The sequence below is a fragment of the Anastrepha obliqua genome, chromosome 1 (genome assembly GCF_027943255.1).
Source record: "Anastrepha obliqua isolate idAnaObli1 chromosome 1, idAnaObli1_1.0, whole genome shotgun sequence".
Classification (NCBI taxonomy): Eukaryota; Metazoa; Arthropoda; class Insecta; order Diptera; family Tephritidae; genus Anastrepha; species Anastrepha obliqua.
Genome location: NC_072892.1, coordinates 116,520,521 through 116,538,846, shown reverse-complemented (window position 1 = coordinate 116,538,846; position 18,326 = coordinate 116,520,521). Strand labels below are relative to the sequence as shown.

Genomic DNA, 18,326 nt, shown 5'->3' with positions numbered 1-18,326 from the left:
GGTTAGTTTTCTGTAGCGGATTTTTTTTTTCTTTTGCTTTCGATTTGAGTTTAACCGCGAATTTTCATTTTGTGTTGCTTTGCGACGTAACCACGTATTCAAAGACAGCTACGATGCTACTTTGGTTACTGTGGTTCTTAAGTAAACTCGCAGGTTACGATTAGCTTATTGAGGTCACGTTTACTCGTATTCCATTTCTCGTGATTGATGATAAATAATTTCTACAGTAGTTGGTAGTCAAGAGTAGTCATTACGATTTTTCATTATCCAACAAATTTTGACTTCTTAACTGCTGAATAAATACGCTAATTGTTCCACCACTTACCCACTCAATGATTTATGCCTGAAGAAGTGAAGAAATATCTCACTTTCGTTGAGGCGTTAACTGCGCAAGATTTAGTTGTAGGGAAGGATATTTCTTATTTCATGAGTTTTAGCTTCCTTGGCCTCTATGGCATATTGGCCAAAAAAAAAATGCGGCAGTAAACCTCATTTCGCTCAACGGCGAGTGTGGAAATTGAAGACACGGACTTGAACGACCTTCGGTTTCAGCAGAATGGCGTGTAATGACACACAGATCATGTGGCAATCGATCTTTTGCGCTCTATGTTCGGTAATTGTGTGGCCAGTTCTTCTTGATTGGGGCGATAACCCTTTACGCGACTTTGGCTGAGTTGAACATAGCGCACTAGTCGCTTCTTATTCGGGCTAACCGACGCCAGTTGGACACATCAAGTGAAGCCAGGTCTTTTTCTACCTGGTCTTTCTAACGCATAGGGGTACTTCCTCTTCCTCTGCTACCAACAGCTGGCGACGCATCGAACACTTTCAAAGCCGGAACATTTGTATCCATTCGGAAGATATGACCCTTGACTAATTTGTTGGCAAAAGAGACATTTTTATAGGTTTATCAAAGAACCAGCCCACCATCTTTAATAAACGAAGTCTCTTACAACTTAGAAATCATAAATATCAACAGCGACGTGAGTGTCTATACGCGAGTGCGACGACTGTTTGTTTGATGATAGGAGGAACTTTGTTTACCTTTACATAATTATTACTTTATGTTCCAACACAACAAATTTTCCTCCTTGCATAACGGTTTTTGCTAATAACGCAATGCCCATGGGTACTTGGATTTGTTCGTGCCCCAAAGCATCAGTTTTGGGACCTAAATTTTCACGAATATTGAATCATTATCGTCAATAGTGGGTAGATGTAGTTTAGGGCAGTTTATTTTTTTTATATTATATATAATCAAACCAACAAGTGCACCGGCTTATTTAATCGTTAAGACACAAATGGTCATTCACAGCTGCAACTCGTACCGTAAACATTCATCGACTCTTGAGCTAAATACGACGGTTGGTCAACAAAAATACAACTAAAAGCATTACCAAAAAATAAGTTACAAACCAAATGGCAAAGTGTGCAATTAGAAAAACCTTTCTCAAAAGGAAACTGGTTGAAAAATAAATATTTTCTCCATTTTAGTTAGTTCACTTAGTAAATTTTAGTCCTTAGAAAGTACAAAAACTACAGCAGAATTATATGAAATTTGAAACCAAATAAGTGGAACGAATATTAACTTTCAAGAGTCGTACATGCATTCACGTATATATTTCTATTGAAATACTCCCACCTTCATGTACACATACATACGCATAACAAATGTACGGATGGCAGTATTAAAAAAGCTTCAAAAATTTTCATATTTTTTAATTTTGTATAAAGCAAAGCTCTGGCTCTATTATTTTTAGTAAATTAAAAGTAAACCCTATATAACTGCTGTTGACAATAGTAAAGATTTTAAGCAATAAAGTTTAGATGGAACTGATTTTTTCGTACCCAACGCATACTAAAATGGAAAATTAGTTTGGGTAAACGGAAAAACATTACTTTCTCAGTCAATATCTCGTAAAGTATCAATCAAACAATTTAAAGTTTATGCTCGTTGTCAAGGCGACATTTCACGCTAAAAAAATGTTTTGCTGTTTTTTGTTTGTTCGCTTCAGTTGTGAGTTGCAGGGTGTGGACAATGGAAGTCACCAAATAGAAAATTCGGTATATTTTACAGAAATTTTGAATGGTCCTTATGTGCGAATTCTGTAACAGTTAATTAAATGCAATTTCGGTTCCGTCGATTCCGTTCAGTCATTTTGATGTTAAAGATGCACCTCGCTCAGACAGGCCCGTCGTCGAAAATGTCAATAAAATAACAGAAATAATCGAAGTTGACCGGTATGTTAGTAGTCGTAAAATCGCCCAGAAGCGAAAGATTGTCCATAAAACCGTTTTAAAGTATTTGTGCGAAAATGTTACGCAAAAGCGATGGATTGTGTTTTTCCCCCAATATACAGGGTGAACGATAAGTGTTACCAAATTCACACTGTTGTATCCGTAAAACAGCTCATAAAATCAACGCCAAAATTGTTCTAATGACAGTTCAATTTATTGTTTATAAGCTATTAAAAGCATTTGAGTCTTCGTTTTGTTGAATTTTTTTTCTGTGATGGAATTCAAACGTAATAGTGTGATTGCATTATATTTGGCTGGAAAATCACAACCAGCCATTGTTCGTGAGCTCAGTCACCTCAAAGTGAATAAAATGTTTGTGTATCGCACTATAAAATGTTACAATGATACTGGTAGCATTGCAAAACGCTATGGAGGTGGACCAAAAAAAACCGCAACAACGCCAGAAATGGTTCGGAAAGTGAAGGCTCGACTTGAACGAAATCCCCGGCGAAGTGGAAGAAAAATGGCCAAAGAACTGAAAATATCGCAAGACAGCATTCGACGCATTTTGAAAAAATGAGCTCAAGGTCAAGGCTTACAAGTTCCAAAAAGCACACGATCTTTCACTCCAGCAAAAAAAGTTCGGTGCGAAAGAGCAAAGGAGTTGTTGCGCTTGCACGAACGTGGCGAATTTCCTAACATTGTGTTTTCTGATGTAAAAAATTTTCCAATTGAGCAGTTGATAAACACTCATGTTTACTTGACCGAACGCTCATACGAGAATTTGGGCCTACGTATGACCACTCGAATCAATTTCCCATCGCAAGTAATGGTTTGGGCCGCAGTGATCGCTGATGGACGCCCTCCAATCGTTTTTATCGAGCCTGGTGTCAAAGTGAATGCGGCAGATGGTTCCTTATGAGAAGCTTTTTCATAGCAGTAATACAGAATTTGGAGCTCTGAAATTGCCTGCAAAGGAGCAATTGATATTAGAAACAACTTTTTGTACTATTTGGTATATCATGAAAACCTGTACACTTCCGAATAATAACCGCGCACCAACTCATTTTACTACGGAGGCCGCTTGAGCATATCATTTTTAAAAAGAAGCTTTTAAGATGTAGTTTTTGTTCGACCATCTGTCCATGCCGTAACTCGAACATAATGAAACTTGGTGCTTTTTTTAACTCGATTTCATTTCATCAAAATTTAGACGTATAGTTTGTCTAAGTGTTAGTACTTTAGTTTTATAAAACAAACAAACAAATATTAAAATTATAATTTTTTTTATTTTTTTTTGTTATTTCTTATTACTTCTTTAGAAGCGTTATACAAGTGCACCAAGAATATAGAAAATGATACTAATAAGCGATTTTCATTTGAATTGATTTTGTAGTCGCTGCTTGTGAGTTCCCATAGCTCTTACTTCAGGCACTTCAGCCACAGTTGGTATGCCAAGATCACGACGAAGGTCGCTATTCCTTACAAAGTATGGCGCGCTTACTTTGCTCCGCAGGATTTTCTTTTCCATAGTTGCATAGAGGTGATGTACTATTGACTCCAGTATGGTAGGCGATGGAACAATGAGCTTTATGAGCCCTTCGACGACATAGACATAGTGCAGCGAATAAAGATCCAGCGGCTTGGTTGGCTGGGTCATGTCGTCTACATGGATCAAACGCTCCGGCTCTAAAAGTATTCGATGCGGTACCAGCTGGTGATTGCAGAGGAAGAGCAAGGACCCCTCTGTGTTGAAAAGATCATTTGGAGAAGGACTTGACCTCACTTGGTGTGTCGGTCAAAACCGCTTAAGCCAAAGAGGTAAAAAGAAGAAGGTTTCATGGTAACTTCGGACAATTTAGAATATATCTCTTGTTAAATATCAAATAGGCTATTAACTATGATGATTAAATAATTAAATCAAACCCAGGGGACTTTTTAAGCTTAATTTTGTTTATTTATATTACTTACCAACTTCTCCTGTTGTAACTGGAATAGTATTTTCATCGGTTTTTCCAAATGCTCATCAAATAGCTTCGCTTCTTCTTTGCTTGTCGGAGCCCAGTTTCTCTCGTCAATTTTAACAGGATCGCTGTATTGAATTGGTGTATCGAAAAATTTGGTCGTTTCCCACAAGGAATACTTTGTGTTTTTATCAACTGTAAGCCCAGACAGAAACTGAATGAGTGCGTAATTTTTAAATGCCTTGAAAATGTCTGTGTAGCTGTTTATTTTTTAAGTTAAAATTCTTTAAATTGTAACATTGCGCTGGGTATAAAATATTTGTTTTGTGTGTGCTTGAAATTAAGTAGAGTTTTTTTCTTTATCTATTCCAATTGAAGTACTGAGCATTTGCAGAAACAGAGTTTGATTAAGATGCGTGCAACATAAAAATGAAGCTATATATTTTCAAAGCAAAAACATTTAAGTAACCCATAATGGTTACATACATACATATTGACAAGCGAAATTACGAAAGCATACCTACCATAAATAACACAAAATATATTTTGTTGAATTTTGACTATAACCAAAGCAAGTTTGTACACGCACCCTGCACACCCGCACAGAGCAAGTGCACACAAAAAGGCGCTCATTCAAAAGCTTTGTTATGTTGTTATTAGTTGCTAAAGCTAAAAGCCAATGAGGTAGATGGTATTAAACGCATATGTTGTTGGTGATGTAGAAAAGTAGCATATTCAGGCATTCAGAAACAAAATCGGCAGTAGCAACAGCAACAGCAACAGCAACAGCAGCAGCAGCAGCAGCTACCACATTGGTCCCAGGGGATCGTACAATTTCAATAAATATATTTTTGCATTAGTCTTCGTGCTAAACGGAAAATTGCTCGTGCTCTACTTTATTCGCCTTTTTCCCCTTTCAACGCACTCTGCGTATTGCTGTTGCTGTAATTTGTGCGGTTCTTATTCGCATTGTTACGAACCAGCGATTGTTACTGCCAGCCCCACTCGTATGCTGTGCGTGGTGTGTGTATGGCTGTGGGCGAATGAAGTCGTGGCAGTTGTTTGCGGGCACAACAATATTAACCATCAGCTATTATCATTTCAGCATTTCACCTCACTATCCACCAGTCCATTAAGAGGCAAAACGCACTTGGATTGGTTACAAGCAAAAATAAAATGTGAAGCTAATGAATTGAGGAATAAACCGTGTTTACCCAACAAACTTTTTTGTTTTATATCAGCTTGAGATGCATTTAATATGAAATAGCTTTCTTAAATTCTCAGCAAGCAGATTAAAGTGCTATCAATTTACAGTAAAAGTCACTCTTTTACGTGGAGATATCAAGTTGAGAAATTTGTAATTCTACACTGACCTCAAAGAGATTTCCCATATCGTTATCGAATGAGGTTATATTTCTCTTTATTTTATTTTATTTGAATTAATTTATTATTTTATTAAATTCTGTCATTATTTAAAATGAAAAATAAAAAAAAATAATTAATAACAATATATTATATAAAATAATAAATTATATAAAGAACGTGGAAAGATGAAGACACAGGGCTAAGAGGTAGGTTTTTATCGCCCCTAATAAGTAAGAAAAAGAAAAAGGAACTGTTTGGCCTTTCAAGACAAGATATCTTGAATGTCGTGACTGCTATAACCGGTCATTGGCTATTTGGCAGGTATTCCTTGAGACTATGAGTTTTTTCCCATAAATATTGTGGAAGTTGTAGGGATGAGGAAGAGGAAGAAACAGTTGAGCACTTCCTTTGCAATTGTCCAGCCTTAGCTAAAACCAGAGCAGGTTTTCAAGGAAAATATTTTTTCAGTTCTCTTACGCAACTGTCTGGCGTAGGCATGGGTCCAATCTTGTGCTTCATAAGAGCCACAAAATGGTTCCACGAAGCAAGATAAATGAGGTTCCCTTGTCGCACAATGGTATCACAACGGACCTGTAAGATCTAAGTGAGTTGGTAGTACAGACCGACTATCACCGAAACCTAACCTAACCGATATAAAATAAATTCCATTTTCGACATTTAATTGATAACTTAGAAGTTAACCGAAAAAGGAATTTACTTAGGCAGATATCTACAGCTAGCCAGAGCTGTTGATATAATGGAGGAGATTGATTGGATTTAGGTTGGCGCACTGCCCCAGGCTGTGGAAAAAAGGAGCACCCAGTTGTTAATCGTTTAGCTGCCAAACCCGGGCATTTACAGAGAAAGTGCTCAACAGTCTCCTTCTCTGCAAGGTCCCCACAGCTTCTGTAATGAGGGTTAAATGGTAACACTAGCTTTTCTGTGTGTGTGCCTATCGCCCAGTAACCGGTAAACACAGCTACGAGTTTGGAAATTGAATGGCGAGGAGTCCAAATATCTCTCAACTTCAGCACCTCGCTCAGGAATAATATTTGATAAAATGGTTAACATCAACTGGTAAGGAATGCTGAAACTCAACTGGCGCGTTTGAAAACATTTCTTTTTGTGTTTACTGGGTATTTGCATACCAGCAAAAGACGCAATACATATACACGTGTGTGTGTGAGTAAATGTGTTAGTGTATATTTAGACCTCTTTGTTCGTGTTCAAACTTCGGTTTGTAGGAGTCTCAGGTACAGTATTAGTCAATGGTTGAGTTTGTTCAACTTAAGGTTGCTGGACAGTTATCACATGAATGAGGTGATAAATTAAGAGATTACTGCGAGAATTGCAGTGATTTGGACGTTGAAGGGGAAGCGTAATAATACTAATAAAAGTGTTATGCACAAGCCATGGATAGATTTTGGACGCTGTTGTCATATCCGTTTGCTTCTGTGTACTGAACGCGTATTCGCTTGTCCCACGAGCAGTTGAGTAGAGGAATCATATTTGGTTAGAAAAAAGGACAATTAACTATTTTTAAGCTTTAAATATGGACTATTTATTTTTTAATACCACTAGTCTGGACATGGGGCCACACAGGCTTTTAACTCTGCGGCAACATATTGCGAGCAATTTATATTAAATTTGTTAAAAAAACAGGGCTCTATCTTTATCGTCGATAAATACGTATTAAATGAAAAGACGTAAAGTTTAAATAATTTCATAATTAATAATAATCAATTTTTTTTTGTAATGCACCAAAATCTTTCACTCTAACTTCTTGTCCACAGTAAAGGGGTTAGAGGGACTCAGAATTTTCGAAAAATTGGATTTTTTTTGCATTTTCGTAAAGTGAAGTGTTTAAGTGAATCCCACAAATACTTTTCGAGTTATTCAACAATTAACAAAGGGCGTTCGGGCGCTCCGGAAGCCATAGCAAAACTTTAAATGCGTTATTCTCAAAACTATGTTTTTTGAACTAATGATCACTGCAACTTAAAAACCGGTAGGTTAAAAATCGGTTTTTTTCTCGCAAATCTGAAAAGTATTTCCTGATTTCCGCCATATTGTTAATTTTGAGAAAAATCTTCGATCCGGCACAAGATTATCTATTAATAAAACTAATTTCTCTTGTCTGATTGATTTTAGATGAATCTACAAGGACTTGTAATGATCACCGCAAGGGACTTCTGGAGAATTGGGCTCCACACATCAGCGATAACTTTTATTATAATAATTTTTTTTTTAAGTTTGCTAAAGTCAAGTCGAAACATGATGTATTAATGCTATGTTTTTATTTTTGTAAAATAAAGTAATTGACTAGCAAAACAAAATTATTGAAAATCATGATTTTTTTGGGCCTCTAACTACCCCTAACCCCTTAATGATTAAAAGTAATTTTCTGCACATACCATATTTTTTTTATAGACGACCAATTGTACCTGTATGAGATATACTGCACAAAGAGTACCAGTTTGAGCTTTAATGGTCGGAGGAAATTTGACAAAGTAAGTTATTCCAGTTAGTGGTTGCTCCTCTTTGGTAGACGAAGATGAAAATCTGAGTGCATTTCTACCATGACTTCTCGTAAAAAGGCATCGGTTGATAGAAATCGGTTGTACTTGGAGACGACAAAAAAGCAAGAGGACTTAATAATTCTTACATTTATGGTAGAAATGCTTTTATTGCTGCGGTTTTATTTATTTAAAATGAAATAGGACTAAATACCTTAAAATTTAAATTTTGAAAATAAGTTTGCGAAAATAACTTGAAATCCTTCGGCTCTAGCTGCCCCGCATCTGCTCTTCTATATAAGGAACCGAACTAATTTTTCGTAAACAAACTTAAGATGTGCGCAATTTTTTAAAGTAGCTGCCTAAAATGAGTGTACTTGTTTTCATATTCCCCTATTTTATCTCAGTAAAACACCAAATGATAGAAGATTTTTTTTTTCTGATAGTGGCCGCCCCCGACAGGCAGTGGCAAACCTCCAAGTGTATTTCTGCCATGAAAAAGGGTATTTCCTCATAAAAAACCATCGGAATCGGCTTAAAACTGTAGGTTCCTCCATTTGTGTGACAACAGCAGGTCTCACGCCACAATGGGAGCAGGAGTTCGGCCAAACTCCCAATAAAGAGTGTTTTATTTATTTCTATTTATTTATTTTGATGTATCTCGTTTAATTTAAGTTATTCTAAATTTTCTTACTCTAATTAATTTCATTTAATTTTAATTTAATTTTATTTTTTATTCATTTAATTTTAATTGATTTTAATTTTGTCTTATTTTACTTTAATCTAATTACTTTTGTTTTATTTTAATTCGTTTGAATTTAATTTAATTTAATTTACTTCAATTCTGATTCTATCTTATTTTACTTTAATTCGATAATATTTACTTATCTCACAATCAATCGCTTTTCCCAAACGTCTAAAGTGACAGACAGAAAAAGAAGTGGTCGTCATCGCGTGGTTCGAATCAGTTCAGCAATAAAAGTTATTCCAGAAGGAATTCGCAGAAGTCCCCTTGGAAAGCAGAAAATCATATCCAGGGAAACGAATGAATCGAACAGATCCATTTCAAGACTAATTAGAGCTGATGTCCACATGAAAGCCTTCTGTCGCCCAACTGGTCATCTTTTGATAACGCCCTTGAAGAAGACAGATGCAAGCAGCTTCTTTGGTGGCACGCGGTCAATGGCCATGAAAATATTATTTTCACAGGTGCGAAATTTTTCACTGTTGAAGAAGTTTTTAAAAGCAAAAACCTCTAAAGACTCAAAAAATGTTGTTCCAAGGGCTCAGCGAGGCCATCATCCAGCCTCCGTAATGGTTTGGTGGGGAGTGTCTTGTACAGGCGTTACATCTCTTCATTGCTGCGAAAAAGAGATTAAGACTGGATTGTACCAGGAGGATGTCTTAGAAGTCTCTATCGCTCTCTTTAATGAAGATGCCACTCAAACTCATAAGGCAAAAACCACCCAGCAGTGGTTAAAAATCAATATTCCTAGGTTCAAACAATCTTTGGTTCGGGCAGCGACGTCAATATCCATGCAAACCGTGCGTGTTAAAAGGCCTATCGTTTGAAGGCTTGTGTAAAAGCAAGTGGTGACCATTTCGAATGAAAATTAAAAAATTTGTTTTGTTAATATTTACATAATTTTATTTCATTAAAAAGGTATTATAATTGCATGTTTACAACCGACTTAATATAACTTGTAACAGAACATATAGCAGGACTTAGTATGTATATGGTCCTATGGCAAAGGCCGCGATAAGGTTAATCGATTTTCCTCTGTCATCTGCCAACCCCTTGATTTCCCTCAAGATTTTGATGATTTTGAATACGTCAGCTTCCAGGTTCCTCCTCCAGGTCAGTACTGGTTTGCCTCTCCGACGGCTGGTCTCTCCTTAACACGTGCCTGAGCCAGCCCTATTTCCTTTTCAGGAGTTCAGGCGCATTGGTGTCTGGTTACAACGCTTCCACTGGGCAGTGTTTGAGATCGTGTCGGGTCAGAAAATTCTCAGTATTTTGCGGAGACAACGATTGGAGAAAACATGCAGTGTTTGGCGGTCAGGAGCTGCAAGGTTCCAGGTTTCGCAACCGTACATAAAAGCGGACTTCACGTTGTAGTTAAATATTTTTTGTATTTGTGTGCGCCAAGCGGTAATCGTGGAGTTCCACATATCATTTAGATCACCAAAAGCTTGCTTCGCTTTTTTTATACGCTTTTCGATGTCTTCTCTTGAGCAACCATTAGCAGATATAATACTCCCCAAATACAAAAGCGGTCCACGTCTTCGAGCTAGCGTTACTAATTTCGAATTTTTGCGTGTATTTAGTATATACACGCACCAACTTTGTTTTGGCAATGCTTATTTTTAAGCCTAGTTTTGCGGCACTTTGTGCTAGCAGCGGCATTTGATTTTGAATTGACTTGAGCATTGAAGTCTCCTAATAGCAGCACTATATCACGTTTGTTGGTATTTGATGATGCCTTTGATAGGAGACTGTCTCTTTTTCGACGTAGGGAGCAGCCTCTGTTGGTGCACAACATTGGATGCAGGTGATGTCTCTGACACGGAATCGAGAACAGGCCATTATAATTCGATCGAAGTGTGGAATCGACTCGATTAGAGCTGCGCGTGCTTGCTTAGATAACAAGAACCCAACCCCACTCGACCGTAGTTGGCCGCTAGGCTTGCCGGATTACACTCAGGTCAAATCATCTTCTGTTGTTACTTCTCCCGAGTCAACTCGTCATCTAGTTTCGCTTAGAAAAGTAGATTTACAGCTTATGAACTCTTTGCTCACCTGGGCCAGTCGTGAGGCTCAAAGAGCGTTCCATGTTCCAAATATAGTCCTGTTTTTTATGCAAAAGGACGTCAACGTTGAAAGGTTTTGATTTATCTGAGGCTTCTTGTAGTTTCATTGATAACATTTTATTTAAGATTGGCAGGTTATCAACTTAGCTTTCCGATTCGAGTGTCGATGTGTCGACTTTAGCCATCAGTTTTGCTACCAATCTTTGGCTTACTTTGCAATTTGAATTTCCTTGGTTGCCAAAGCCTTGTTTGTTATCGACGGGTGTACCACGTGCAGGTGAGGTTGACTATTGGATGGAAAAGGCAATGTGTTTAAAGTTTCCATCCCAGACCAATTTAATCTATTTAATTTTAATTTATTTCATTTTAACTTAATTGAATTAAATTAAATTAACTTTAATTTGGTTTTATCTCATTTTACTTCTATGTAATTAATTTTATTTTATTTCTTTATTCTACTATATTTTCGTTTCAATTGCTTTCCACCACAATTAGAATATCGAAATCACCTAAAAAGTAGCTTCATAAAATGTGTCTAATGCGCTTTAAAAATCTCACCTAAAGGACAATGTAATTAAAAAGGTAAACAAGTTGTTTAGTAAATGAAAAAGTCACATAAATAATTATTACACCTTAAATGAGCTCGTATAAAGTAATCACACGCAGTTGTCATTAACGCATTACGCGCTCGGAGGCGAAAAGGCAGTGCAACAATAGCAAAAACAAGCAGAGAGCAACAGGAAAATATAACAAAAGCCAGGGCGAAATGTAAAATCATAAAAGCAGTAAAAACAATAACACATCAGAAACAACCACCAACAAAGTGAATGTGCCAAAACAAATGGAAAGTACGCGAGTAATAACAGCAAAATGAAGCAGATATTTGTGAGTACAAAAATAAAATTGCCAAAGAAAAAAAGAGAAGAAAACTAACAAACAACAAATAAACAGCACACAATTAACCCTTTCTCTGCTGTGACAAAGCCAAGGGGTTATCCGCTACTAACATCGGACTTAGCTACGTCGTTTGTGGCTTGTGGCTAAAGCAGGTAATAAAATCATAAAAAGTGTCATCATTTTAATCCTGACAACACAAACTCCCCGCAGCAACACCAAACGTCACATCCAACTCTCCCCAGCCTTGCTGGCCACTCAGCCGTTAAATGTTGTGCTGCTGTCTTACTAGTACCCCTTCGCCTCTCAGCTGCTGCAGGAGGAGAAAATCCTGACGGATTTCGCATGTAATTACTTCAATTAAACCATCTGTGACAATTGCCGGAGTAGAACATGAAATTCAACTTTACTTTAAAATTCCCAATTGAGTTTTGTGCCATTTAGCGATGTCGTCGAGCTGTTGCAGAACCAGCAGCAGGAACAAAAACAAAAAGAAACCAAAAAAAAAAAAACATTCGCTAAAGGATGAAGAAGCTAAAAGTATGAAAGCTAAGAAGCAAGGCACATTCGAGTACGGTATGAAAGAACGAACAGAATAAGTGAGCGCGCATTCCGTGTGCGCAAGTGTTGGCAACAGCCAGCGACGGCGAATGAAGTAGTTACGAATGTAAGAAGTATAAAGTGCGAAAAGCGAGCGCAACGAAGTACAAGGGGAAATGTTAAGAAAATTTTACAGTTAATAGGGTGACATTATGGCGCTTTATCACTCCAGAAGTCAACAATACGCAAAGCTGTCACGTTGCATGTCACGATGCTTGTTGTTGTTGTTGCTCTTATTCCACCCTTGCGGTTGTGTGCGCCTGCATGTACGCGTACATATGTATGCCCGTGCGCACGATTGCCGTCAAGTGGTCTTAATAGCATTGCGTTGTAGACAGATGCCAAGGTAAGTAAATCAGGAAGCACAACCTTTGCTGAATTTTGTATTTTTATTTCCTATTTTTATTTTGATAAATATACACGGTAATCTGAAGGAGCTTCTTAAAATTAATGCTAATGCGAAAACAAGCCAACTTTGTGAGGAGCGATGGCGGAAAACGCAAATTCTGTTGTGACAAGCTGAAATATTTGTGGCTTTTACGTTCACAAGGCAAGCATTAGGAAAATGGATCCCGTAGGAATTGTCATTAAGGAGGCTGCTTAGCTGTATTTAAATGCGAAATTGAGCCATTTAAATGACTTTAGTGGGGGCACACGTGAGAGGTGATCTAATAATATTATGAGTAGCAATAAATAAATAAATGGCAAACAATCGACTTTCTGTAAAAGATAAAATTTTAAGCTTATTAGAAATATTTTCTACCTTTCGCTAAATTGGAAATATATAGAAAAAAATGTTTGAGTGAAATGGAAAGTGAAATTGGCTGGAAGAGGATTTTCAATTTCCATTGCTACTGAGCCACATCTCTGTTCATATTAGAGAAGGGTCTCAGACACTTAGAATGTTTTTTCTTTTATAGTTCTACTGATTTTTATTAGTTTTCAGTAATCTTTTTTCTCTCCTGAATTAAGTTCCAACTGTTATCAATAGAAAATAAAGACAGAATCAGAAAAATAATACTTGTCAAGAAGCTCAACGTTGGATTAAATTTGAAATTGAGTAGGAAAGTGCTCTCTTGATTAATGGAAACCACACTCTATTAGTTTGTAATCATGAGGATTCTATCTTATACCGTCGAACTCGGAAAGAAGCGACCCTTGGAGTGTTTTAGATAATGTCTCTGTGAAAGACTTATGCATGTTGTTCTTGATGTTTGATAGAGGTGTGTTTCCTGAACTGGGAGGCTCTTCATTTGCGTCTAGTACCGTTTTAATACCACACTCCTCTATTGTTTTAGTGATTGAGTTTCCAAAAGCGCTATTTCTTACAGACACTTCGTTGCATTCAGAAAGAGAAAAATAACGTAATTTTTAGTCTTTGATACGCTATGATCATCTCTTTACGCTCGCGAATCTCACTTTCAACGGGCCTTTCCTACCTCGGGTAAGGAAGCTCATCATTGTATAACCAGTTGTTGGCGCGTACGTCATACCCGACTGCTGCTTTGCGACTGTCCCAATACTATTGATGGATTTAAAGCTTAAATTTAGATTTATTGGAGGTTTGCACTTCGACCTCGTGATCTTCCAAGCCCTCTACTCATCATAGTACTTCATCCAGATCCAGTTCCCTTATTAAACTTAAGATAGAGCTGGGTTGGACGCAGCGAATGTGCCCTTCTTTTGGCTGCAGACGGCCGAGATATCCAAACCTTTTCCGCGCTATAGCGGCGCATTCAAGGAGAAAATGCATTGGAGTCTCCTGGAATTGGTCACAGAAAGGACAAGAGCGATCATGTGTAGATGACTGCGTAGTCTACAAGTCTGTGAGAATACCCGTGAGGAATCTCTGTTTATTTTCCTTTACTGAAGTTTTCACTAGTAATATTTAACAGGGTATGCCTTTATGATTGCTGCATTGCTATATGGAGTGGTGTCAGCTCGAGCATCGCCTCCACCGCAGCTGTAGAGCAGACCCACGCATGCTAAAGCTTACTTTTCTTCCTTATCCAGTTGCCTATCTTTCTAAGCTAAAAATTTCTAAGACCTCATCATACTAAAAATTTAAGAAATTGATGTGTGGTTCATAAAATTTCTGGAAGAAAGAAGCTGCTTTCAATTCATTAAAAGTTTTCTATTTTCTACCTAGAAATCCATAGATCGGATCAAGCCGAATCCACACAGATGAGTTCGCTATGGCAGCTGATTTGTTTGTTTGTACTTGGGATCTGCTGATTAGAATGTCAAAGTACCTTGCCTGTTTACATTCTCAGGGAATTTAACAATAATTGAATCACTGAAAAAAACTCATGTAAATGTTGTTATAGCTCTAGCGAACTCACCTTCTATGAATTCGCTTTGGATTGAATTTTATTATTATATTCCACAACATTTGCCGAAACCTTAATAAATTGGTTTTTTAATTTGGTAAAAATCCTATTTAAATAATTGAGATTTTTGAAGTTAATTCCTATTTGTTGGAATGCATAAAATAGATAGCTTCGATCCGCTTAGCTCTTTCGAGTTCGGAGGAATATTTACAAGCTAATTTTTTCATTTTTCAAGTCAGCAGAGCAATTTACTCTTCCTAACTTGCAATCCATTTGAATCAGCATGAGGTCAACGTACATTGAGTTTTATAACAAAACCAAAAAAAAAATTAAATTGAAATACTTATTTGAGTGCTCACTTCCGCCAACCGGAAATATGCCGTCACGCAAATCTCTTCCGTCCTTTAAACGTTTTTGTTTCGAGTGTAAAGTGCAAAGTGTTCACGCCATCTTGCGTGTGGCGCATCAAAAGCCTACACTCATGCACATACTCACTTAATTACATTAGGGTGTGAACTGTTTGGATACGGTTTGTTGGTATTTAAACCCCCTGTAGTTATGACTCTCCAAATTGGCCATAATTTCATGGCATGTGGTCCTAATTAATAAACTCAGAAGCCAAAACGGAGAGCCAACACATAATGAATATTTTATTGAATGAATGAATTTATACCATCAGGTATATACAGGTTGGTTGAAAAGTATTGAAAGCGACACCGATTAACACCTTGATCCGAAACAAAAGCTAGTTTCACTGAAATTTTCTTTGACGGATATGAAAATATTGAAAGCTTCTTAATTTGATTTAACTGCTAGCAGCGTTGCCATTTTGTTAATATAGTCTTCACCAAAAGTAGTAGGCACAACATTAATTACTGAATTTTTCATTTTATTCATAAATCAGTACAAATAAAACGAATTAGTGATAGAAATATTAATATTTAGTTGGTCCACCCATTGATTTGATAACAGTGGCAATCCTCTGAGGTATACTGTGTACAAACTTTGCACATTCGGCTGTGTTTGTGGCGCTCCAATCGTGAATTAAAACATTTTTCAGGGCTGTATGCGATATTATGCTGTGTTCCTTTATCTTACGTTTTAAAACATCCCACATGTGCTCTATGAGATTTAGATCTGCACACTGTGATGGCCAATCCAACAAAACAATGTTATTGTCTCTAAACCAACACTTCGTAATCGCTGATTTGGGACAAGGAACTTTGTCTTAAAACTTGGATTCTCACTCTTTTATCGTAACAAGGTTCACTTTTTTAAGCAGTTCGGTAAGAAGAAATTATTTATATGCGCTTAATAATTTTCCACTTAGGATTATTCACATATTGACTATCAAATTTAAAATCCCAAAGTATTTTAGGTATACCTTTAAAAATGCAACTTTTTATATTTTACGCACCAAAATGACTTATTTGTAAAAAGCAGCGGTTACTTTGGTTTGAAATTGCATAAATTTTAGTAGGGTGCCTAATGATTTTGGCCAAGGCTGTATTCAAAAACAAATTATGATATTTCTATACTGTATACCGTATTTCTTGTATTTTTGCAGCTTGTACATGAACTGAAACGCGTACAAACCTTTCGAAAGCCCAAATGATCAGTTAAAATGCGATAAATCGATGTTTTGGAGATATTCAACTCCCATTCCATGAATTTCAACGATGACTACGGTTCATTTTTGATAAAATTGCCAACAACTTCGATGGAATTTTCAGTGAATACTGATTTTGTGTGGCCCATATGTTCATTGCCCTATAAATATGTTCTCGCAACCATCTGTGAATCGTGTAAACCACTCTTGAACTCTGGCACGACAATGATCGCCATAAACTTTTTTTATCAATTCAAATGTTTCGGCAAACGTTTTACCGATTTTAAAATAAAATTTGATTTTAGTTCTTTGTTCGAAACTCATTTTTGTACTCTCTCTTGCCAACAAGTGCTACTTTAGACTAAGTAGGCAAATGAGTAGTAAAGACTTCTCGCGGCGAACAAACCTAACACTCTACAAGGCTCCCTAACGTATGGCGCAGAATCGTGGATGTGACAATATTCGATGAAGCGACGCTTGAAGTGTTTGAGAGAAGGATTCTGCGCAAGATTTTTGGACCTTTGCAAGTTGGCAACGGCGAATATCGCAGGCGATGGAACGATTAGCTATATGAGCTTTATGACGACATAGACATAGCGCAGCGAATAAAGATTCAGCAGCTACGCTGGCTGAGTCATGTCGTCCGAATGGTTACAAACGCTCCGGCTCTGAAAGTATTTGATGCGATACCAACTGGTGGTGGAAGAGGAAGGGGAAGACCTCCTCTGCGTTGGAAAGATCAGGTGAAGAAGGGCTTGGCATCACTTGGTGCGCCCAACTGGCGCCGGTTAACACGAGAAAGAAACGACTGGCGCATTTTGTTAAACTCTGCCAAAATCGCGTAAGCGGTTATCGCGCGAATTAAGAAGAAGAGAATGATATCTGAAAAAATTATTTGGAATGTAAACACCGCAATCGAAAAGAATTCAACAAAAAACTGTGGAAAAGTATTTTATACTCCTTCCGGAAAATTATTGTATTATTGGAGCATCATTGAAATTAATTGTTTTGAAGCTGGGGCAGATTTTTTTATAAGAACAAAAAAAAAATACTACAATAATTTGGCAATCTTTTACTTTTGCTCTCTTACTTTTCAATCAACCATTTGTTTGTTTCTGACGACTATAACCATTGGAATAGAAGAAATTTAGCATAGCATAGCACATATTAAGTTAGGAGATACATTTTAAACAAATTTTAGAAAAAATAATGTTTGTTGCCATATATAATTTTGTGGCTTAACTTTTCTACCTGCATTTGAGCATAAATTCCGTAAGTGTTTTTACTAAACCTATTCAATTTCGCGTTATGCAAATTTACGCTCTAAAAGTGTTCCCTCTTCCTCGGCATAAAATAAACGCTTCGTCAATATTTGCATATCCGCCAAATTAAAATGCAATTTCTCTTCATTTAGCTCAACTAAAAGGGTGTAAATAATACATACTTACGCACACTAACAAACACATGTATGCATCCATCGCCCACGGCAGAAAAAGTATTCAATGCAAATATAATTTTTTTAACTACCACTGAGCAAAGCGCTTGTAAAAAGAGCTTAATTGTTCACCTGTAGGCGATAAAAAGGTGCAAACGTCAGAGCTTGAAAACAACCAGGAGGTCCGAAATAACCAAATCTTGTAGGTAAAGTGTCGTTTAAAATACGCGCCTAGATGTTGTTTTAAAAGAAAATATGTAAAAATTTATAAAGCGTTTTTCAGTAAGAGCGCTTCAACTTTTGAACTTTTTTGAATAAAACACAAACGGTTTAACTTTTTTAACTAATTTTTTTTAACTTTTTTATTATCGAGTTTGAACATATACATTTAAGTATGAAACTCGATTTCTTTTGCATGACCACCGCGTGCACGTTTTACGAAGTCCAATCGTTGAACCCAATTTTCGACCACTCTTTTGCATAAATCGGCCGAAATTCCAGCAACTTTGCGTTCAATATTGGCTCTGAGCTCACAAATCGTCGCCGGCTTGTTACTGTAGACCA

General features: G+C 37.0%; 1 protein-coding gene across 1 annotated transcript; it reads left to right on the top strand.

Annotated features, from left to right (window-relative positions):
- Positions 1-12,420: 12,420 nt before the first annotated feature.
- LOC129236142 (uncharacterized) lies at positions 12,421-13,064 on the top strand. Its single transcript, XM_054870365.1, has 2 exons — positions 12,421-12,734; positions 12,823-13,064. Exons 1-2 carry the CDS (start codon positions 12,541-12,543, stop codon positions 12,947-12,949), a joined length of 321 nt encoding a protein of 106 aa, XP_054726340.1. The 5' UTR covers positions 12,421-12,540; the 3' UTR covers positions 12,950-13,064.
- The last annotated feature ends 5,262 nt before the right edge of the window (positions 13,065-18,326 follow it).

What these genes read in the sequence shown, in the direction of transcription:
- LOC129236142 (XM_054870365.1), top strand. Translation starts at nt 12,541, where the DNA reads ATGGCGCTTTATCACTCCAGAAGTCAACAATACGCAAAGCTGTCACGT. An exon ending in CGTTGTAGACAGATGCCAAG is followed by an intron (nt 12,735 to 12,822) that starts GTAAGTAAATCA and finishes GGTAATCTGAAG; the next exon opens with GAGCTTCTTAAAATTAATGC.